At 39.0% G+C, this 24,474-nt stretch overlaps 1 protein-coding gene across 1 annotated transcript; it reads left to right on the plus strand.

The window, feature by feature from the left end:
* Positions 1 to 3,865: 3,865 nt before the first annotated feature.
* On the plus strand, positions 3,866 to 24,278 carry pde8b (phosphodiesterase 8B; the record flags this gene model as incomplete). Its single annotated transcript, XM_010786457.1, has 19 exons — positions 3,866 to 3,930; positions 4,644 to 4,701; positions 4,970 to 5,058; positions 5,383 to 5,461; positions 5,925 to 6,065; positions 6,151 to 6,239; positions 6,328 to 6,382; positions 11,251 to 11,302; positions 12,198 to 12,275; positions 12,686 to 12,762; positions 13,733 to 13,897; positions 14,958 to 15,003; positions 15,754 to 15,883; positions 16,457 to 16,655; positions 17,209 to 17,426; positions 17,505 to 17,643; positions 18,341 to 18,508; positions 18,835 to 18,964; positions 21,516 to 24,278. Coding segments are annotated over 19 exons (2,088 nt in total), but the record flags the coding sequence as incomplete, so codon positions are not given.
* Positions 24,279 to 24,474: the final 196 nt, after the last annotated feature.

Below are 24,474 nucleotides of genomic sequence, written 5' to 3' on the forward strand. Positions count from 1 at the left end.
CATCATTAATCAGAATCTGCAAAGTACCTAAAATAAATGTAGTGGAGTAAAAATACCAGGTTAACCTCTAGTATTGTAGTGGAGTAGAATTACAAAGCTGTCATTTGTGCATTATGGACACAAGCGATTTTCACCCATTTATTAATTATATGTTTTACATTTGATAACACCAATGACATGGCAACTTCTAATTGTGGGAAAAACGAAACGTTCAGTAGAGACGTCCCATGGAACATTTTGCGAAACACAATAGCCAGCATGTGTAGTTCTTGGGGGGGGCGTTCGATTCCAGTTTTGGATAGTCTGGCGTGGTTTCGTTCCATTTCAAACAGCTGTTTGACGCTGTTTGATGCCACGCAAAAATCCCAGCGCTTGAAGATTAATCACGGGGACTGTAGTCCTAAACGATAGCTGGGGATTATGGGTAGTGTAGTGTCTTCGGCCATCCTAAACTCCTAGAGGCCTACGTCTGTTTCCGGTTATTTTTATTTTGAAATTCAGTTCCTGACGGACGCCAAAAAAGCCAGAGATTATGGAATTAAACCAATAAATAAAAGCAAGGATAATTGTGTGTTATTGGTGAGTAAATAACAGTGTGTTATTTTGAAAAGAATAACAAATTAGAAGGAAAGATTTAAAAATACAGATTTCAGTATTCTGAGGCTCTGAGCCCCATTTATTTTCCTCACAGACGGAAACAAAAGTCCGAAATTATACGATTTAAAATAAAAGCAATAATTGTGGCTTGATATTGAGTAAGAACATTTTTTTATGAACCACACAGCTTCCGGTCTTCCACGACCCGACCGGAGAAAAAGACGTGCTGCAGGCACGAAACACATTACCAGTAGAAATACATTGCTTTTAAAATCTTGCTGTGCAACACGAAAAAAAGGAGAAAATCGTGTTGGTGAACACGAATCAATAGATTAAAAATCGTGTTGGTGAACACGAAATGCCATGAGACTGGGTTGTAATATGAAGCTACAGCCAGTTAGCTTAGCTTAGCTTAGCACACACACTGGAAACAATTGGAAACAAACAAGAAACGCTCACTAATGATAATAAAATGTCACTGTGACACCATGAAGGATTCAAACTGGACCTCTGTTGATGTTTTCTAACCAGAACGCATACTTGAAATTAATCATAGAGTTGAAGGGGCTTCATCTGCCAAAAGGGTCAGATTAGTTCTTGAAACAAAGATTGTGTAATCCTTCACATCCACAAAAAGAAACAATTCTTTAACTACAGCATAGGGTTCTACCTTAAATCTGCAATGTATTAAGATGTCCTGATTTCACATGAGAATATTGATAGCACTCTCATGTCTGTACTGTTCATATGAATCGAAAGCCCATTAGCTTAGTTTAGCACATACACTGGAAGCAAGTGGAAACAACTAGCCTTGTTATGTCCAAAGGTAAATAAACGCGCCTACAGTAGGCCAGGTAGATATCTTGGTCTTTTATCGTTATCGTGATGAGATTGAATATCTACTCAGATTGTTGGATATGCTAACATTGCAATATGGTATGCGCTTTCTTTTCTTGGTTTGAAATGTTGCATTACAGTTAATTCATGTAATTTTCTGAATTTGTGAAGGCTTCAACCGTCAACCATACAATTTTGTCAAAATCAATGTTGAGGTCTGTGGTCAAAAATGTTGCTATATCAAATGTTCTCCTTTACAGTACCTGCCTTCCTCAGCCCCATGTTCCAGTACTCTTTAAAGCTCACTGACTGATGGATATCCAACTAATATAGTCTTTACTTGGCTTGTAATGTGTCCTGTGTTGACTTTCTGGACTCTGGATTTCATTACAGATAAATTAGGGAAATTATTATTTTTGCTAATCCAACAAGCTGCTGGCCAAAGCTTCATGTTTACCAGACAGACAGTGACCCATACATCAATCCTTCATCTAACTTTCCAAAAGATAGGAAATCATATTCACATTGAACTGTGATACCTTGAAGGACTCTAACTGGCACAGCAATCTGGCTTTTTTTGTTTTGCCATCTTCTAACCTGCATGTATGTTTGACATTAAACAAAGAGTTTGAAAAGGCTTCATCTGCCAAAAGGGTAAAAAAAAATTACAAAGATATTATTATAAACATCCTTCACTTTAACAGTAACACATAAAACCTGTGCTATACTAAAATGACTTTCAGTCATTTAATTCTCAATGCAGCTTTTGAACTGAAGAAAGCTTTGGGATATTTCAGTGGAGGGATTGTTGGCGCCCTCTGGTGCTCACTGAACCCTGAAGCTGCACACTGAAGTTACTTCAGTCTGTTGCTCTTACTGTTGCTCCATTCAGTGCTTTGCTCTGTAAAGTGGAAGTGGCTATTTAGCAGAGTGGTCCTCGAGTAAGCCTGAACTACAAACTGTGAGTTTGTTTATTGACATGAATGCTGGATCTTAGCCCAGGGGAACCAAGAGTTGTACAAACACAGAAGCCTTTCTTTCTTTCATTCTTGTCCATTTTTTCAACAGCAAAAAAAGCCTCTGGCCACTTTTCAGAATCCTGTGTGTGTAGAAGAACCTTACTTCTTCTATTTTACCTGGTGTTAATTAGGTCCGTTTGGGAAATACTGCTCTGTGCTAAGTTTGTCCAAGGTTACTTTATTTTTTTATTTTTTTAAACAATATCTTTATTGACTTTTTTACATATTTTTCCACAATTAGTTATGTTCACAAATATAGTGACAATAATTAAATGACACATGCTCAAGTCAGTCAGTTATTCATGTAACACATACTGTATATAACTCAGCTGTTTACACACTTGACCGACAACATTTTTTTAAAAATAATAATAATAATAAAACACAAAATCGAGTCACAAGACCAGGGAGCAAATCAAAATGACAGAAAAAATATATATAAATTATTCAAATTTAAATAAATGAATGAAAGACGAACATAAAAGCTCTTAGTATTACAAAAATGTTAAAGTGGCTTTGCACATTGGCGTTGAATACTTTTTTAGTAAGGTATACCACACATTTAAACATTTACTTAGGGAGCATTTAAAGTCTATGTTGTATAACTTTAAAGAGTTTCTTCCTCTTTTTGCTGAGGCACTGAAGAATATTCTAAACCTGTGATCGTAACAAATAAGGACAAATAAGGACTAGAAGCTGGATATTCCTTTACCTTTCGACAACTATGAACAAAAGACTTGTGTTAAGAGCTTTTATACGGGAGTCACATGAGTCACAGTGTTTAATGTGTGTCCCATGTTTGCCTTCATGCTGTGTGAATACCCTCTAGGCATCATTACTACATTTGTAAAGCCCCTTTATTTAGTTGAAATCTCCTTGCTTCTCACTTTGGGTATTCAACGGGTGATAATAATAGTGCTTTATCCTACATGCTTACTTCTGTCATTATTCCTACAGATGTGGGGCTGTAGTAATTGTTAGATACAGTACTAGACCATTCAACGTTTTTGGATACACTAATAGTCACCGCCATATATTTTATCAAATGATTTATTATAAGTGCTTCATTATTTCTGCAAGTAAAGCAGCAGATCCACGTGTCTCTCCTGTCTCCTGATTACCACAGCTTGGAAGCTGCTCCGTGTTTGTCCTACACTCCTCTCCTTCATCAATATTCTTTATTCCCCTTCCTCATCCCGTATGAGGATGTCTGCGTTCATTATGGTCCTCCTCTCATCCTCCATCATGTCTTCTTTCCTCCTCCACCCCTTGGCTACTTTCCCTTATGTCCCACCAGCTGTGTGGCTTTCTGACTCTCTGGAGCACATGTTGCAAGACACTGCTCATAAACTCACAGTGTGGATGAAATGGACTCCTGTTGACTCTGAATTTGAATCTGCATTCGTTACATTTCCAGGTCGATCCGCGCCACAAAGCCCTCGGAAAACACAGTTATTCTGGCCGTCTTGCCACAGAAGTAAGTTTATTTTAGAATTGTATAAACTTTGTGTTAAAGGTGTTTTGCACCATTGTACCTCACTACCCCTGACACTTCAAATCGTAGGTGTTTATATCTGTAAAATGGTTAACAAAAAAGGAGGAAAACGTAGGTTAATTTATTTAGTACCTAAATGAGCGAACTCAAAACCTCCTCAATGTTCGCCTGTTGTCTTAAAGTCCTTTTCCACAACACTAATTATGTCAGTGCAGCAAGTCATGTCAGCGGTACCACTTGGTTGTTTTTCCTCAATGTTAAGTTGGACCACAATTAAAAAAAACATATAATTTTCTCAAATGTTTACATTAAAAGCTGCAGCCTTCCCTTTTATAGGTATGCTTTTACATTTAAGAGTTGTTTTAATAAGAGGATCTTAAAATAAATCAGAAATACAGCAAAGAGTTGAAAACCGTTCTGTGTAAATACATTATAATGCATCCACCAAGTGTGCCGAGTTCCACCCACCCATATGTTCTTTTAAGCGTTGTAAAACAACCAAAAACCGTTTGAGCTTTGGCAGAATATACTGCATTTTAACGTAGGCACCCATCACTTATAGTAAATAATTGATCATGAAAATATGTTTAGAGCCTCTTATCCACATTTCCATACAAGTGTGGACCACTGCAAATATTTGAATGAAAAGGGACTGTGGTTGAAGCTTGATGATTACCTTCTCCTCTCATGTGTAGAGCGGCGGACCAGGAGGAGCCATCTGTTCTTCCTCTCCTCTGTGCCGGATTCAGCAGAGTACGTCCTTGCCTCCGCTTGTGACTTTGTGTTTATATGTGGTTTCTGATAGATGCTTTGTATTGAGCCGTTAACAGACTTCAGACACTAAAATAGCATCGAGTTGCCGGTTTCGAAGGAAACACTTATTGTCAGACTGTTTGATCGTGTGAAAATGACGTAGGAGGTTGCTCCAGAGTAAATCCTGACTCATTTAATTTTCCATTGTCCTTTCTCTCTCTGTGTCTCTTTCTCCTTCAAACTCTACTTAACCCTGTGTATCCTCCAGAGGTTTGTGGAGAACAGCAGTGCGTCGGCCTGCTATAATGAGCTCATACAGATTGAACATGGAGAAGTGCGCTGCCAGTTTAAACTCAGGTATGGCAGGAAAAACACATCGCATATACCCAACGCAGCAATACACTCAGACCAAACTAACCTTTTATTCATTCATCAGGATTTGTTGTGGCTGAGCTAAATGGATATCATGGCTGAAAAGTGTATCTGCATACTTAAATCTACAGTATACAGTGTCATACTGTCTTTGAGCTTTTGTTCTTAAAGACAATCGAATAAAGTTTAAGGCTGCATAAATCAAAGTGCGAATAATATCTCATCTTTTCCTTGTGCATAAATGTATGTTACTACTACTTGGATGGCTTTATCAAATACAATATACTAACTAACTTTTTCCATCCACAGAGCTTGTAATTCTGCCTTCACCGCTTTGGAGCACTGCCAAGAGGCTGTGGAGATCACCAGTGAAGATCATATCATACAGGTAGGTACTATACTCACACACTTGCACACAGAAAGAGTCAGAAGATCCACTTCTCAACAAAACATATCTGGGATAGTGCTGGTCGTTTTCTGTTTTTTAAATGACATGTACTGTAAAGACCAAAACCAATAATGGGTAATCACTTAAAGAGTTTTGACTTTCCAAGCCCGTCTGTGGCACTCCTCAAGAGGTCAAACTTGCCAAAAAAAAAGAAAGAAGAACTGGTATTGGGTATGAGGGATGCATTCAAAAGAAACTACAGTTGGTGCTTTCATGGTAACAAAGAAACATGTCACCTAGTAAAACAGTGTGGCTCATATATAATTTTGGACAGCAATTGACCTCGATGGTTAGCAGAATATATTCTTTTTTGGTTGTTTTATGGGATTTGCTAAGTGTAAGACAATTATTACTGAGCTTAAACTTCACTTTCTAACTGTACTTGTTTCTGTTTTTCACCAAGTACGTGAACCCAGCGTTTGAGCGGATGATGGGCTACCAAAAGGGGGAGTTGATTGGGAAGGAACTGACTGAACTCCCCAAGAGCGACAAGAACAGAGCCGACCTGCTGGACACCATCAACACCTGCATTAAGAAAGGAAAGGTGAGTCTCAACGGATCAAGCCACCAACACATCTGGGACATGAGATCAAACTGTATCATGGCTCACTGTTCTGCTGTCTCTGAAGGAATGGACGGGCATTTACTATGCCAGAAAGAAGTCCGGCGACAGTTTACAACAACATGTGAGGATAACGCCGGTCATTGGCCAAGGAGGGTAAGCTAAGAGCAATCAGACAAAACTTCTTACTGTGTGTTAACAAGAAATCAGAATTACTGACAGACTCTTATGTTGCTTTCAACAGGAAGATTCGACATTTTGTAGCCATCAAGAGACCTCATATTGACAACAATAATCAGGTGAGTCAAGTGATTCTGTAATGTGTTCCAAAGAAAATGATAAGATTAGATATTCTTTATTGAGCCCAAGGTATTGCTCATGAAAAATCTGATCAAATAAACTAAGTAAACTGTAAAAACCTACATATCAACAGTAGAAAATAAACAAAACAGTTAAACATTTCCCATATTGTGAGTGATAGATATATGTCTAAAGAGTATCTCTATTGAATATACAATATAAATATACAAAACTGACCATTGCACTTTATTTTTACTTTCAGTTATAATAAGAGAGAGCAAGGCAAGTTTATTTATATAGCCCCTTTCAACACAAGGCAATTCAAAGTGCTTTAGAAATATTGCAGCGGAAACACATTATACAATGACATTTAAAAATTAAAAAGCAAAGATGATAAAATAAACATAATTATTACATGGCTTAGTTGAATACTCGATTCTGATTGGTCAATTCAGAACATGTGACATGTTGTTAATCCAGTAGTACAGACCGTTGTTAAAGACGCTCACATCTGCAGAAAGAAGTCCGTTGATTTAACTGTATACAGTGTGGTCGAAAAAGCAAACTGTATGCCTCGCGTCGGGCTCCCTGATCAGTCGAGTGTTCCTTTACGCATAATGACCGCCTCGCTGCACCCTATCCCTTACATAACACAGGTATAAAATACGTGAATAAACCTGTCTATTAAAGCCTCCCCGAGACCTTTTCAAGCAGCAAAAGGAAAAAGTCTTTAGCCTAGAATTAAAAGTAGTAAGGGTTGCAGCGGACCTGCAGGATTCTGGGAGTTTGTTCCAGATATTTAGAGCATTATAACTGAACGCTGCTTTTCCATGTTTAGTTCTGACTCTTGAACGCACACAAGAGTTCGATCATCAAGAGTGGCGAAAATATCTTGTTTTTATTTGCTTATTCAATTCAAACCTGGGCAAAGTTTTTTTACCCGCACAATTAGCAACTCGTGAAAATATGTTACCTATGTGTTGATTTGCAGGCGCAAAGCCCTACATCTCTAGTTGAAATGCCTACAAGCAGCTGTTTAGAGAAAAATAAACGTGCACAACATTATAACTTTCAAAAGACTTTGACTAATAATCCCCCTTTTGAAGAGACCACAGTGAGTTGTTTTTTCAGCCGTGCAGCTTGAACAAATGTCCATCAGCAGCCCTAATGCTGCAGCACGGCTCGGCCCAGTCAGGTCTCGTGCAGAGATAAGTGAGTGATTCAAACTGGACTTAGATTACTAACTCTACTGGCAGTAATCATTGTATAAATACTTCAAAGGAACTGCAGGCTGAAAGTGTTGGATTTAAATACGTTATTGGAGTACTTTACCCTAGTATCTCTCTTTTATAGTACTTTAGACTTCAACTCCACCACATTTGTTTGACAATATTAGTGACTTCATATTTTTTGATTATTAGCTCATACAAAAACAAAATATAAATAAACTTATAATTCAACTATGACATATAATTATTGGTAAAAGCAGTTTACCTGAAAAAATCAATTTAGCTTCATTTTTACTTGCTGTGATTAACACATTAATGCATCAATAGTAATTATCCAGTAATTAAATACTATATGTGATTCTGAAATGGGTTTTTACGCACAATAAGTACTTTTACTTTTCGTACTTTGAATATATTTTGATGCCAATACTTTTGCTTAAGATGGATTTTGAATGTATGACTTGTAACAGGGTTAATTTACACTCTTTGGTCATTTTCAGGTTTCATATTTGCATTTTGTACCTTTACTGTGACATGTTTACATGCTTTAATTTACAATAAGGGACTTAGTTTTAAGCCTTTGTGGCCCAATATCATGCACCTATATAACACACTACAGGAAAGGGAAACCCCCAAAAAGCACAATATGGACTCTTTAAGTAAAACATCTGAGTACTTCCTCCTCCACTGTGTCGCCTCACAGGCTTGCAGCTATGTTGAGCAGCGTGCACACTTTCTCTGCAGCAGGTGTGTTCAGCTGGGTTTCAGGCCAATAACGTCATACTATGCTAAGCTAGGGCTAAGCACCAGGATCCCCTGCTAAGGCCAGGCAGGGCTAGCAGCCAGGCGCCAGGGCTATTTATACTGCAGGCAAAGCTGCGCAGAGACTAGCTGTAGCTCATTGCTCTTTTCATGGTGTGGACAGAAGGTGAGTCAGACGTTGGCATCTGCCTGCCAAAGCCACATGGCATCCCCTCCTTCTTAGGATCGGGAATCCTTAGAAACGGCAGCGGCCTGATCCTATTCTCGGAGGTCATCCCCACCTGAATCATGCAGTGTCCAACTGAATGGCTTTACCAGGGGGGGCCCCTTCTTTTTTTAAAGCATTTTCACCACACATTTTATTCCGCAAAGTAGGAACAAAAGTGTTTTATTTGATGACATTTCAAATGAAATCATGCTTTGAGGCATGTACTGCATCTTCACTGAGACACTTGTACTCATCTGATGACCCGAGGCTACTGAGGTCCTTTCAGGATAACACTGATCTTACACTGTATCCTTTCTTATGACATTTTCCTCAAAGCACTTAAAACCACACGTTATTCCTCATGTATTCCCACCCAGACTCTTGGCTGTAGAGCACGGTTTCCATTTCATAGTGTTGTTTAGTTAGCAGTATTTGTCTAAGCACTTCAGACTTAGTGCATGTTTAGGGTCAGTTTTGTTTGTCTTTCTCCTCTCAATTAAAGGCCATCATCATTTCAACTATTTCCCAGCTCTAGTCGAGTTAATTCAGAAGAATATTTTTTGAGTTGTCTGTTTGTGTTTAGCAGACCAAGAAGCTCATTAAGATGTAGCCAGCAAAATCTGGCAACCTTATATGTCATTAGAAGTGTTTACACTGTCTTAATCCTATTTACTCAGTATGGGACACAGTGGAGACGTCAATGCAAGCGACATAGATATTTTAAGAAGGGGGGGATGTTTAATTTAAATCTAAGGAAATCAACTTTTCAGGAACAATTTCCTGTGTCAAATTATATAAAATCATATATTTGTACAGGTAAAGGCATACATATATTTGTATGTACACATTTGGCATTGCAAACATGTGCATGGTGAACTGTCAGCATAATGTAAAGGTGCAGTGAGTCACTGGGTGACGAAAATCTTCTGTAAAGCCCCTGTCACACTGTCCCGAAATTGACACCCGATGGACACACGAATATGGAATTGTGAATTTCGCACGAAGATGGCTCCGAACCACACACGAAGGCAACATTTACATTACATTTAAGACATACAACTGCAACGAAAGTAACACAAACAATTATGTTAAAGTATTATGATACTGTACTGATATTTTCCGACTTTGTTCTTTACTTTCTCCGTCTTTATATGTAGAAGATATTAAGTTTTCTCCGTCATGTTGTTTCCATAGCAACAACAACTTCCTCGCCTTCAAAATAATATATTATATCCTTTTTAGTTTCACAGATCACAAATTGGGTTTACATAATATGTTTACAACCAGATGGACACACGATAAAGGAAATGTTCAAATTCGGCTCTGATCGTAGCAACATCGGGCCATTCGTGAGGGCATCTTAAGCCATCTTTGGCATGCCAAAGATTTTGCCACCGCTCCCGAAGTTGCTGCTGGAGCCTGATAAATTCCACCGGCGGTCATACGATGGCTTAAGATGCCCTCACGAATGCCTTACGAAGGGCAAAATGGACACACGAAGTCAACACGAAAATGAACCTTCACAAGGTCCTTCGGCAATGCTTTGTGATGCCAAAGATGTTGCCACCGCTCCTGAAGTTGCTGCCGGAGCCTGAGAAACTCCACCGGCGGTCATACGATGGCTTAAGATGCCCTCACGAATGGCCCGATGTTGTTACGATCAGAGCCGAATTTGAACATTTCCTTAATCGTGTGTCCATCGGGTGTCAATTTCGGGACAGTGTTACAGGGGCTTAACCGGATTCAACCGGATCTACTTATCCACATCTACATAACCTCAGTGTGACGAACAGGATGTTGCACACATTGTCACCTGCATGAAAAAGTGTTATTACAAACAGTGGAAGTGTTCGCTACATTCATAAATAAAATAGAAAAATGTGCTGTACGTGTTATTACATTTATTTGGCATCATTCTTGTATACAATTAGCTGCACTTTAAAGGACCTTTTTCTGCTTTTTTTGGGGGGGTTTCCTTTTCCTATAGTGTGTTATAAAGGTTTTTGGAAAGGCTAAAATACCCAACTTTCTCTCCCACACACTCTCTCTGACAAATTGGTGTCCGCTTCTTAAGTTCGGTTTTAGATCAGCCTGTTCATAGCTAAACAAATTAGATGTACTTTGAACTACACACACAGTAAAGGTGATGGAATGGAAATGTAACAGCTGGTTACCCACAAAGGGAAACAAATTAATATATTTTAATTTTATTACTATTTTGACAATGTGATTTATTCTTGATAGATAAAGTGTATATCTTCTCAGAAATGTATTAATAGATCTCTTCCAAAGATATCGCATTGAAAATTAAATAGGAATAAAAAGAGGAATGTGTCTGAAAACTAAATAAACAACTGTAGTGACATCTTTGTGGTTCTTCTTAAGCCTGGTGATTATAATTATTTTAAATACAAAAGGTTGTTTGGGTGAGATGAAAAGATTGAAGTCCTAGGAATTAAGAAGTCATCTTGCCAGCGTGTCGCCTTCAAGGAGCAGGAAATTAGGCTGATTAGGTTCCTCACAGCTGTGACCCTTGGTGTTGGTCCAACTTCAACTTTGATCTCAATTCAAAGAAGCCTTATCGGCATGACCATATAAAAAACACAGTGTTGTCAAAGCACATTGTATAATAAATAATGAAATAATAAACTGTTCCTCTGTCTGTCAGGTCCACAAGCTCAACAAGGAGGAGAAATGCAGCGGGGAGCATTCACAGTCAGGTAACTAAAAACACTGTGTTTTTAAATGTTGACAGTCTCTTTATTGATCTGGTATATTTTTATCCAAGCCTTAGAAGTAAATATAGTAATAAATGTAGCATGACATGTTTTAGATGAGCCCAAGCACTCTTTCATTACATTTGGATCACTGAGTGAAAATAAAAAGCCTCACAAGCTGACTGTATTTTACTTATAAGACAGGTGAAAAAACTCCATATATCAGTGTGTTAGTATGAAGAAATTGTATACATTTATATGTATATGTACATATACTTTATACATATACCTTTAACCTCCTATCTGTCTGTCTGTTTAGAAATTATGTTTGTCATTTTCCTTTTTGTATAGATTTGATTTGGTCTTGGCACACACTCATTCATCTAATTTGCATTTCCTTTTACTTTCCTCATCACATTTTCAGTTATCTAGTACTGTTATGATCATATCTGAATATTTATGCAAGTCCATATGTGAATGGACAAAAGCAAAATGAGAAAATGTCATTTCTGGTTACCTGTGTTTAAGAAACAAGAGTTACAACTTTGGTTTGAATTGACGTGTTGTTATCAAGCAGCAGGCAGAATATGTTTTTATCCATGTGGCTATACAGTAGCATTCTTTTTAAAAAGGATTATCATAACCTTTTGTAGCAGTATTCATTGTTGTAAAATGCCCTAGCTGTCTCTGTATTGATGTATCAAGATGAATCCCCTCTGACTGCAGCTCTGTTTCTTGCATGTATTGCTAATAAATAGGACCTTAAAACTAGTGCAAGATTAAAAAATGGCTTCAGAAGAAAAGGAGCCCTTAAACTCACTTATATCAGTTTAAATCCGTCCCTTAATCAGTCTTAACAAACTGCACATTTAATGAAATGAATAACTTCTCCGCACAGAGTGCCATTCTCTACGTCACCGGGACAGGAGGAAAGACTCGATTGATGCCAGATCCATCAGCTCTCGCAGTAGTGACGGTAAGACTTCTCTAATGTTTTGTTTGTCTTTAATTTGGACTATCTGGAGCTATAGCTTTTCCACTTTGGACAAAAGAAATAAAGTAATAGGAGGAACACAGAGGAGGAAGGAGGAGAGTACTGGAGATGAGACAGAGTGTGTTAAGGTTGGCACTTGGACTAAAGAGATGGTAAAGAGAGATGTGGTGCTTTGTCTGCTTCTTCAACCAAACCAATTAACCTCTTTCTCTCCTCATTCATTACTCTTGTATTAACAATTTCTCTATTTTAAAATCTCCTGTCCTTTTTTGTTCATTTTCTGTATATCCTTTCCTTTGAAGCTTACAATTGCAGGCCCTATGAATGCTATTAATAAGTAGAAGATTAGGACCAACAAGCCACGCCATCATGTTACATTTAATCTTTTTCAGCTCCCAGTTTACAGAATCGAAGATATTCCTCTGTCGCCAGGATTCACTCCATGACTATCGAGGCTCCCATCACAAAGGTATTTCATGTTACACCTCTCCAATGATACTCAAACTGTGTTAAACCTGAGAAATAAAACGTTCCCACTTCCAATCAACAATTGTATGCCTTAAGCACTTTTCAACACAAATGCTTCTTCAAGTGTAGAAATAACTGAGTAGAGTTCATTCCTCCATCAGCAGTCACCAGGTTGCACATGTTGGATTTACACCAAGAATGTAGTGCTTTTATGGTCCAGAACCAGCTGATGCTGAGCTCATGGCATTATCTAAGTGTGTCTATGCTCAAATTCTAGCATTTTAGTGTAGTTTAAGAAAACTTTATTGTCCTTACATAACATGAAATAAAATGGAGTATTAGTCATTCTGGCAACACGCCGTGTAAAACAGTTCAAAGCAGCTAATCATTTTTAACAGCAGCAGTGCAATCAGGGCAGAGTGAACACATTACTTTGATACGTAGCAAGACAACTGTACTATGTATCAAATCACCTTTTGAAGTCAATTAAATCCAGGGTCTCAAGAGCCGCTTCAACTTCAACCCTATTTCTAAGTTAAAGTCAAATGAATGAGAAGGGCCTCTGTTTTTTTACTTTTCTTCAAATTGATTTCCCATTCATTCCTATGAGGGCGAAAGATAGCAGTTTTTTGTTTTGTTTGGCTTCTCTGAATTCTCCGTGACTGCTGTCATGCTGTGAGGGTCGGGGTGAGCAGAGCCCATAATAACCCAGGTCAGGCCGTACACTGTACAGTACAGGACATTGCCCCGCTGCAGGTCCTGTGATGCTCTTTTTTTTTTGAGAAACAGCTTTTTTTTTGCCATTTTCACCCCAACAACATTTCTATAGCATCACATGCACATCTCACTGACACATGCACAAAGAAAGGAGCAATCTGTTTATAGCATGCTTTGCAGAGGGCCCTTTGTGCAAGTGTATGTATGTAGTGTCTGTTTGCAGCAGAAATTGAGACTTTTCTTCCCTTCCCCAGGTAATAAACATCATCAATGCAGCCCAGGAGAGCAGTCCGGTGACGGTGGCCGAGGCCCTGGATCGGGTGTTGGAGATCCTGAGGACCACCGAGCTCTACTCCCCGCAGCTCGCCTCCAAAGAAGACGACCCCCACACCAACGACCTGGTCGGGGGGCTCATGAGTGTAAGACACAGTGTGGATACTTAGCATGCTGCAAAGCGGGAGCAACAATTGCATTACTTTTCTATATTCCATTAAAACGTACACTAAACGTGTAACAGGAAGTACACCCAGAAAGTGTGAAAAGTCCTTAAGATTGTACATTTTCTCTTGTGCAAAGTCTACAACTCTTTGTGCGCGCTATTTTCAGATTTTATTTTAACAAATGATCCTGATGCTGGTGGTGGGGACACGTCCCTATCGTCCCCAGTATAAATGACGCCTATGGTACTTAGTATATGCTTCATTCATAAGTACAAGTGGTTGAAAGCCTTTATGAGGAGAAGTTAGGTATAGTCTTTAATTGTCCACGCATTGTAAAAACGTTTCTTACCTCATGCGTATGAAATGGAAAAAACATTCCTTTTGAACCAAGACATTTTTGGCTTCCAAAAACAAATCTGTGTTTTCAGAGTGCCAGAGTGTTTATTTATTTAACTTCCTAATTTGTTGAATAGTACCAACTATGAGGTGAGTCACTGCACGCAGATGTTGGTCTTACTGCAACTTCCAGCAAATACTAAATTACAACTTTTTCTAACTTTTTCTTTTTTTATTATTGCTGTGGTCTACCAATCTCATGTTAAGACCAAAACTAACAATGTCCAAAGCCAATTTCTGTCTAAGAAAGACTAAAAACAAGTGTGCCTTCATTCAAGGCTTCAAGCCATCCCAAACAAATGCACAATTAACTTGTGTTTTATTAACCTGGTAAAAATCACAGTGTTTTTTATTTATATATATTTTTATATCTCTTTTTTTAAGATTTGTGTCTTCAAATGTGTTCGGAGCAAACGGTAGTCACTGCACTGTTACAGTGGGTTATTGTCCTTTCATCTGGTTAGTTATAATATAAACACCAGTACATTTTTCTAATATGTATTTTGCAGAAAAAGATTTATGGTTAAATTGAGCTGCAGCTTATGATGAAATATGTTTTATTATTGCGATGACCCCTCATCCTAGTCACATTCTTACCTAAAGATAATTAAACTTGTTCTTGTTCTGATGTCTTTCTCTCCAGGATGGGCTGCGGAGACTCTCTGGGAATGAATATGTCTTCTGCAAAAGTAAGCTTTAACCAATACTTGTTGACCTGATATAATATCAATGTTAATACAATATACTACCTCTTAAATGTCTGTCTACTAAATAACTTGGTTCATGGGTTCAGTTTATTGTAAAGTAAATACTGAAGGGAGGGGGAAACTGTTATCCTTGCTCGGTCCAAAGTAACATAAATAAAGAAGCCATTTAATAGTGCTCTCATAATGTATGATATACTGTAGTATACATTAAGAAAAGGGTAGAAGGTGGCCTTCATCTTCACAAACATTATGGAACATGAGTTCTGCTTTAAATAAATATTATTCATAAAGTGATTATTGCTGTGATTCTTCCATTTGAGTTTATTTCGTAACCCAATTATAATGATTACAGTCACGAGAGTACTTAACTGAGAGAAAATCAAGGGTCTATTTTCCAGGAAATGTTCTTCTCTGTCTTTAAGTGGGAAACAGTATTGTTTTCCCAGAGCTGCAGCTATTTCTGCTCTTAAACAATTCTTAAAACAATCCTTTCACACAGACACCATCTTCTAACATCATCTCAAAGGGAGGGATTCCCAAAGAGAGGCACTCAGCCAGGATGAGTGCACATGTACTGTATATAGATATCAGATATCAGGATATAGAAGAGCTAAGATTGGTGAAGCCATTTATTATTTGCCCGTCAAATCCAACACGGAGCCCCGTCACGGTTTGCCCCTTTTATGGTCAAATCACCAACTGTTAATGTGTGTTCGTGTGTCTATCTGCTAGATATGAGCCAGAGCCAGCTGGCCATCCCCATCACTCTGAGTGACGTCCCCGCCCCCATCGCTGAGATGCTGAATGATGAGGATTGCTGGGAGTTCAACATCCTGGAGCTGGAGGCGGCTACACACAAGAGGTACAAGAGAAGGGGAAATCAAATTGACAGCGCGCCCCAAAATAAACAATATATGTATTTCCTCTTACTTTAAGTGTTTTTTATTCATCTAGATTGTTTGACTGTCTCTGTCCAAAATTATTTAGGTTTAAGAAAAGCTAAATATTGCGTGGTTATATTTTCAGTTTTCAGTTTCTGTAACGAAACTCTTCTGGTGCTCTCTTTACACTGGCAGGTTCGTATCATTTTGCCTTCAGGAATATGGTTTAATCTCATCAATATCCTATGAATAGTGAAGACAAACACATGAATTGTATTAAGTCGAGATGACAAAAACTGTTATAACCATCTGAAGTCCAAACATAAACAGTTGTTCAAATTTTTGGAAATAAACATAGTTATTATCTGCTGAGAGTTTAAAGAAAACATTGATCCTCTCATCTCACTAGTCGACCAAAGGAAAGTCAACTTTTCTCATATTTTCGAATTCTCTCGATTAGTAGATAAGACTACAGTAGGATGGGGTACCATGATGAAGCAAAAAGAGCCTAACATGAGTCAGCACTGTGTAAAGTGTTTTGTGTGATTCTGCAGACCGCTGACGTACCTCGGGCTGAAGATCTTCACGAGTTTCGGGGTGTGTGAGTTCCTGAGCTGCTCGGAGGCCACGCTGCGCTCCTGGCTGCAGCTGATGGAGGCCAGCTACCACTCCTCCAACTCCTACCACAACTCCACCCACGCCGCAGACGTGCTGCACGCCACCGCCTACTTCCTCCGCAAAGAGAGTGTCAAGGTTAGAAGAACATCTGATTTTGGACAAACTGACAACATTTTTTAAATAATGTGAACAGCTCTCAGGTGGCAGATGCTATACTAATAATGTTAAGTCTTAGAATACACACCTCTTATTCATTCTGCTAATGCTGTTTAACATGTCATGGATTTCATAGCTTCAAATGTTCATATCAAGGAACAGATTTCTTTGCAAAAATGACCTTATCCATGCTGTGATTCAATGCATTTCACCTGCCTTACATACTGTAGCAAATCAAACACATCGAAGGGAATCTCAAGAATCACAAAGAAATGTTGTTGCTCAAAAATGGCTCCAAAAGTAGCTAATTATTAAAATGATAAATTCCACTTGTGGTTGCTAATTTTTGAAAGAGGTAGAAGTGATCTGAAAAAATCAGGGTGGGATAGATCGAAGTATATAAAACAATACGTAATCATTTGTTGTCTATCTGATAATCCATCATACAGATTGATCTATGGACACTACAGCATTACAACCAGGCTGGTCAGCAGCAGTGTGTGTGACCCCCCTCTGTGTGTGTTTTCTTCAGAGCAGTCTGGACCAGCTGGATGAGGTGGCGGCCCTGATAGCGGCCACGGTTCACGATGTGGACCACCCGGGCCGGACCAACTCCTTCCTGTGTAATGCCGGCAGCGAGCTGGCCATCCTCTACAACGACACGGCGGTGCTGGAGAGTCACCACGCCGCCCTCGCCTTCCAGCTCACCGTCAGAGACAGCAAGAGCAACATCTTCAAGAACATAGACAGGTCCGTACCGGAAGGTTAGTCCCTGTGTTAGTATCAGAGGGACCCAGACCCTGACTTTATCCCCTTCACTGCCCACAGGAATCAGTTCAGAACACTGCGACAGGCAATCATCGACATGGTGCTGGCCACAGAGATGACTCGACACTTTGAGCACGTCAGCAAGTTTGTCAACAGCATCAACAAGCCAATGGCTGCCATAGAAGAGACCAGCACCAGTGTAAGTGTGCTGAGTTTGTTTTATTTTAAATATGTTCCAGAAAATCCAGTGCAGAGAACTCCTACATTTTGAGATAAAAAAAGAAAGAAATTGAAACAATTTTTGAAAGAATGCTTTAATATTTTATGACTTTGCATTGTTAAGCAGTAAGGTTTACTAATTGTTACGGTGGTAATGCATATAAAGACTTGTTTAAATAATTAGGAAGGAACCAAAAATGTAATAGTATGTTGTAAAAAATATAAAAATAAGTCATGGTAGTTTGAGAAAATCCTTAGAAAATGTCATAGTATTGTATCTTGTAAAAATATTATAAAATATGTCATTTTTTTTAAATTGATTGGAAAGTATGAAACAAAAAAATATAGAGAGATCACAGAAAGTCATATTATATCATAAACATGGTACAAAAAGCCATCAAATAGTCTTTAATTCAAAAGGTCATTAAAAAAACATATGATAGGATGACATTTAATGAAAGATGCATAGTATAGTATACTATAGAAATAATTGAAAAGTGATAGGATAGCATGAAAGTAAATTATAATAAAAAATAAACAAATATGGTATGTCCTATAAAATGTCATAATAGTCAGAGTATAATTTATCATTTAAAAAATGGTTATCCGACAGAGTCTCTCATTAAATGTGTGTATTAGCAAACATGTATTATCACATGTATCATCTGTATGTGCAGAGTGTGAACAGCGACTGTGACGGTCAGGCCAACATCAGGAACTCTCCGGAGAACCGTCTGCTGATAAAGAGGATGTTGATCAAGTGTGCCGATGTGGCGAACCCCTGCAGACCCCTGGAGCTCTCCATCGAGTGGGCCGGGCGCATCTCTGAGGAGTATTTTGCACAGGTAACACATGACAACACTCATTTGAGGACTCAAGGATTCAAACAATAATATGAAGTTACAGGGTTCTACAGCAGTGCAACATCCTACATACTTTAGATATATAAGAAATGAGGAACTAAAATATAAAATAGTGCAAGTGATACAATGGTGCAAGTTAAATGCAGAAGTAGGTAAACAATGTACATGTAAGATAGAATAGGATAACAAGTCTCTACGCAGCTCAATTTGATAGAACAATGCATTCTGTGTGTGTGTGTGTGTGTGTGTGTGTGTGTGTGTGTGTGTGTGTGTGTGTGTGTGTGTGTGTGTGTGTGTGTGTTGTGCAGACAGATGAGGAGAAGAGGCAGGGGCTGCCCGTGGTGATGCCGGTGTTTGACAGGAACACCTGCAGTGTGCCCAAATCTCAGATCTCCTTCATGGATTACTTCATCACTGATATGTTTGACGCCTGGGATGGTAAGAGCAATATTTTCCTGTGTGTGTTTATGCGTGCATTTTTACTAGTATTAAAAAAAACGATTTAAAAAAGGACAGTGTTGTATATTGAAAACTTCAGAAAAAACGAAATGGTAAAGTATGTCTAGAAAAGTCAAATTTAAAGTATGTCGAAAAAAACGACATACAGGGACCCCTTGGGTCAAAAGAACATTTTAAAATACATTTCCATAAGCCTGGTGTCCTGCCTCCAGAACTATCAAAGCTCATGAAAGAAAAGTAACCTCAAGCGTTAAAATCCCTAGTCTTAGCAAAAGTTTTGAAACTGAGTATTGATATCATTATTTTTCACTGACAATAAGTGTACATTTCAAGTTTAAATGTATTTGTATTAAGGGTGGTTATCCAAGTGATTTTCATCTGAGGAGCAGTCAGCTTCAATCCGATTACACAGGGTTTAACACAAGAAAATTATAGTATTTTTTTAATTCCTGAAAAGAAAGGTCAGTATGTCGAAAAATATCAGAAAAAACTTCATAGTATAGTATGTCGAAAACTAGTCGTATTATAGTATGTCGAAAAAAAGTGATAGTGTGTCGGAAATGTCAGAAACAACTTCAATGTATAGTGTGTCAGAATAAAGTCATAGTAGCAAGTCGAAGTTTTTTCTAAAAAACACCATAGCAGATCCTTAAGCTTTTAAAATACTTTCTGTCCCTTTGTATTGGCTTTTATTTCTCCAAACCAGCCTTATTGGAAGACTCTGAATCATTACCCGCATTTCTGATTTGTTCTGCTATTGAAATGTAATGAACGAAACAAAACATCAGACGATAAAACAGAGCATCATAAATCATAAATGCCTCCAAGGATTTCTTCATTTTTCTTGGCAGATTGCAGGGTAGGAAATCAGAGGAAGGGGATGAGAAGGAGAGAAGTGGGAAGAGACATCATGGTTCTTTAAGTTCTTCATTCCCACTGAATTTCCTTTTATTTAGTCTCCCCAAGAGGGAACTTGTTTACTGTCAATGCAACTCTGATGTCACGGAAAGTTTCCAAATGCCAGTGGGACGGAGAGAAACTGCGAGGTTGTGAGGGGAGGGGGAGTTGGGAAAATAGTAAAGGGTATGGGGGTTCACGATCACTCGGTTAAGGGAGGGAAGAGCACATTTTCACTTACGAATAAACACTAAAACACATGCAGCAGCCGCTTTCAATTCACCAGGGTCGCTATGGGGTCACCAAAAGAGGAAGTAAACAACACACAGAGGGAAGGGGGATCCTTTAATGTGGGAGCAACTCTGATTTGTGTTAAAACATTAGCAAATATACATGAACCAAACACGCACATCTTCCTGAGCGCATGCCTGATAGCAGGTCTATCTCATCGATTTCTGAAGCGGTTTTTATTTTCACAGTATCCTTAGGTCTTAAAACGTGTGCACCGAAAGAGTTATTCGTTGTGAGTGTTCCTGCAGTTTATGCAAGATCCCCCCCCCCCCCCATGATGCAATTTGAATTTTCAGACCGAAAGATTCCCCCCCCCCATGATGCAATTTGAATTTTCAGACCGAAATCAGCAATCCCTTTGTGCACAAAAAGAGTAAATATGAGTCAGTTAGTCTAATCAAGTAGAATTTTCTTTAAAGTTAGTCGACTTGGCACTAAATTATCGAGCCTTAAAGGTGGGGTAGGTAAGTTTGAGAAACCGGCTCGAGATACACTTTTTGTCATATTCCTGCTCTTAGCATCCCGATAGTAATGAATATCTTAAGTGCTTTGACAAAAAATCCATAAAAAAATGTCATCTGTGGAAGCCGTAGTGCTGTAAAAAGTACGACCAATCATTTTAGCCGGCGCGGCTAAAATGATTGGATGGCCTACCTGCCTGTCAGCCTTCCATCTGTGCACAAACTTATCTCGTGCCCTCATTGGTCATGTGCGCCTTCATGTGTGTTGGAGGAGGGGCTCTGTAAGGAAGTGGCTTCCGGTTGTGTATTTTCAAATTCTAGCGCACTCGAGCTGGTTTCTCCAAAATTACCTACCCCACCTTTAACAATTGGGTCATTTATTTAGGCATTCTAAACCAAATGAATCAGCATCCTTTTAAAATAAATAACAATTTAAGCTAGGTTTTTAGGGAAGCCGCAACTTCTTCAATGTGGGGATTTGCTGACTGAGGTTAAATAACATTTTAAACTGAATAATGTGGATATTTGAAACAAAACAAGACATCTTAAGATGGAGCACTTTTCCTCCTTATTTGTTTACATTTCAGAAACATATACTTTATTGCTTTAAACAAGTCATTTAATAATGTGCAGACTAAACTATAATCCGGCCTACACATTGCTTTCCCAGGCATTTCTGGCTGAGCCCCGGTGGAGGGACATTATTCATAATGCAAAAGTAAACCCAGACTGCTAGAGCCACTCTGGATGAATTTTACACACATCTCTTAAAAGAAAGTCTATCTTAACAGCTAGTATGAACAGGAGGAATGATTAAGCTTATATTAGTATCGCTAAAGACCAACTTCACCATCTTAACTTGTGTGTCTTTCTCCCCTCAGCCTTCGCCAGCCTGCCTGGTCTCATGGAGCATCTGTCGGAGAATTACAATTACTGGAAAGGCCTGGACGAGATGAAGTGTAAGAGCCTGCGTCCTCCTCCTGCTTCTTGACGGAGTCCTCGGAGCAGCCCCGCGCTGGAAGAATTAGTCTCTTCTGCTGTGATTGGACGGGGACACGGCCCCGGAGCTGGGCCCTCGGGACCCTGAGAGCCGACAGGACGGACACTGAGACGCCGTTTCAATCTCAAATCACAGCCTCTTTTCCTTTACGTGGTTCACGGTTGAGCTGGGGCTCTTCCAGAGGAGACCAGGTTGTCATTTGAGGGCCCTGTCGACTAACTACTCCTAAAAACCCCTCCATGAAACTGTGTGGCCCCTGCGGCTCACCTGACAATCTGCACCATACAGTGTAACACACCACAAACCTGCACTTTAGCTTATCAAGACTATTCCATTTGGAGCGTCCTCTTGCTTTTCAGTTTTTTCCTTGAAATCTTTTCACTCTACGTCGGTCTATTGCTGAATACGATGGTGACCAAAGCTACAGGCACTGAAGTGAAAGCTTGTTCCTTTTTCAAGATGCCAACTTGTGAAGGTGCTCACCTGGAACCATCCATTACTATGAGCTGTGATGCTGTCTACAGTATGAGACTCTGACTTGTGTCTGGGACCAAAAACTTTAATGATAAAGTATCAGAAACCATATTTAGCCAATTACCAGGGTCCAATCAGAGAGGGAGAACATGTTTCTAAATGTCCAGCCCCGTATCCGAGCTGCCATGGAAGAAGGGCTGCTGCGTTTGAGATTATTTCTTTAAAGATCATGTAGCTTCATCACAGTATCATTGTCCTTTGTGCACTGTGGAAGAAGTCAGTTAAGATCAAATAGAGGAACATAATTGCACTGTATCAGAGCTGCTTAATTTAGCTGTGATTTAAGTAAAAATATAACATAGCTTTGTGACACCAACTGTAGACACCCACATAGGAAGGACAAATCTGACTTGGGAGGATCTAAGCAAGAATAACCTTTCCATGAATGTTGTACTGTACGAAATATACAAATCCTGTAGAGTCCATGCAACGTCAAAGCAGTGAGTCACTGTGTCTGACCTCTCGGTGACCTCTCGATGTATGAGCAGGCTCCTCATCATGTTTGGATCCAGCTTGTAAACAGCAGCTGCAGATCGACCGTCTGCTCATCTGCTCCCACTCTCACGTGGTTTCTGTTGAACCGGTTTGACTGTTTCTAGAAATCTTGCAACTCACCTTGCATTCGGGGAAAGAATCTTGTCTGCACATGATTTTCAGATTATTTAATTTCAGAGAAACAAGACCCTCAGATCGTGATATGCGCAGGAAGTGTCTGCCCTCTGGTGGCCACATGGGGGAATTGCAGTAGCAACATTAAATCTGTGAAAATCAGAGACATTACCCCACTTTTTCCAGAAACATTTCTTATTTTTGCTTTAATATGAGCATTTAACTAGAATGACCTCTTAGTGTATGCTTCTGGGTAACTTTCAGAGCACTTTCTTCAATTTTAACATAGAACAATTGGGTTAGACATCAAACAGTAATCAATCTGCAGATATCCATATTACCCGCTCTAGTCCCTCGAGTTTAACTCCAACGAACGCTCATTAAAGTATTAACTAAAGGCACGGAAAGTTATATACTGGTGCCTTATTATTTTATAATTTCGTGCAAACAGAAGTACTTTGTCCTCCTCTTCTCTCAAAAAAAAAAGCCATACATGTTTTAGATACTTTAGAATAAAATAACGACATACAATATGTTGCTTTATGGTCTGTGCTACAGTTCTGTCAGTCAGTGTTAATGGTTCTGTCACAATGGTCCTCACATTTTATCCTTTCTGTTTTGTACGACTGAGGTTGAATCAGGAGAAGTTAGATCAGATGTGAATTCCACTATTGCTTTTAGAGTTCCCCTTTCAGTTCCCTTTGTAGAGAACTGGCCCACTTTCAATGTGTTCAGAATAATGTGTCATTTTATTGATGGCCAAGGTCTTAATCAAAGCCTTAACCTTGTCATGTCTCCGTGTTTTAGGCCTGCTATTGTTGCAATACACTGTAAACTACCTAATGTACCTGCTGTTCCTGTAAATACTCGCCCACTTTATTATTTTTGCTTTACATTTTCAATTATTTACTTGTCACTTTTTTTTTGTGGTTATGTGTCGCAGGGATGATTTCCAAAATCTCAGACTTGAAATGTGGCTGCAGCCCTGAATGTTTCATGACATGAAGATATTTTTGCTAGTCTATAATGAAGATTTCTATACACAAAGACGATTGAAATATTTCAGATTGACACGCCTTTCCTGTTAGCAGCAGTGACTGGAGTTTGATGATATGGATTAGATCAGATCTCAGTCTGCTGAGGCACAGACAGATTGTGGAACTGCTTGTTATGAAATAATGATAAGCCTTCATCAGTGATTTCTATTTCCTCTCTTCCATCTCTGACACCGATGGCCGTGGCTGCGTGCCAATCCTGTGTGGTTTTCTATCATTTGTAAACAACAACAATTAGAAAGTGACAACATTATATACAGAACAAATTATTTTTCAAAGACAGATTATTGGCCATGAGAACTGTAATGTGTGTTTTGAAAGATGTTACTGCCTCGTGCATAGTTTTGAACAAAAAGCTTTCCATCAGATCAACTAAATCTCTACCTTGTTTGTTTGAAAAGTTGAATTAAAGGGGACCTATCATGCTATATTTGAATAATATATAGTAGGGCCATACCTATAAAAAGGTATATTTATAAGTTTTATTTTTCAAAATACCAAACAGATCATGCATTTTAGCCATGCCTCATTTTGCCTCACTCCAGCTCTGTCTTTGCATGAGCTGGAGCTGACCCCCCCCCCTGCAAAGGAGGGGGCGAGGCACAAGCATCATGTTACTATGCTGTTGCCATGCTGTTGCTA

Source organism: Notothenia coriiceps, unplaced genomic scaffold (genome assembly GCF_000735185.1).
Source record: "Notothenia coriiceps isolate Sejong01 unplaced genomic scaffold, NC01 NC01_scaffold00029193, whole genome shotgun sequence".
Taxonomy (NCBI): Eukaryota; Metazoa; Chordata; class Actinopteri; order Perciformes; family Nototheniidae; genus Notothenia; species Notothenia coriiceps.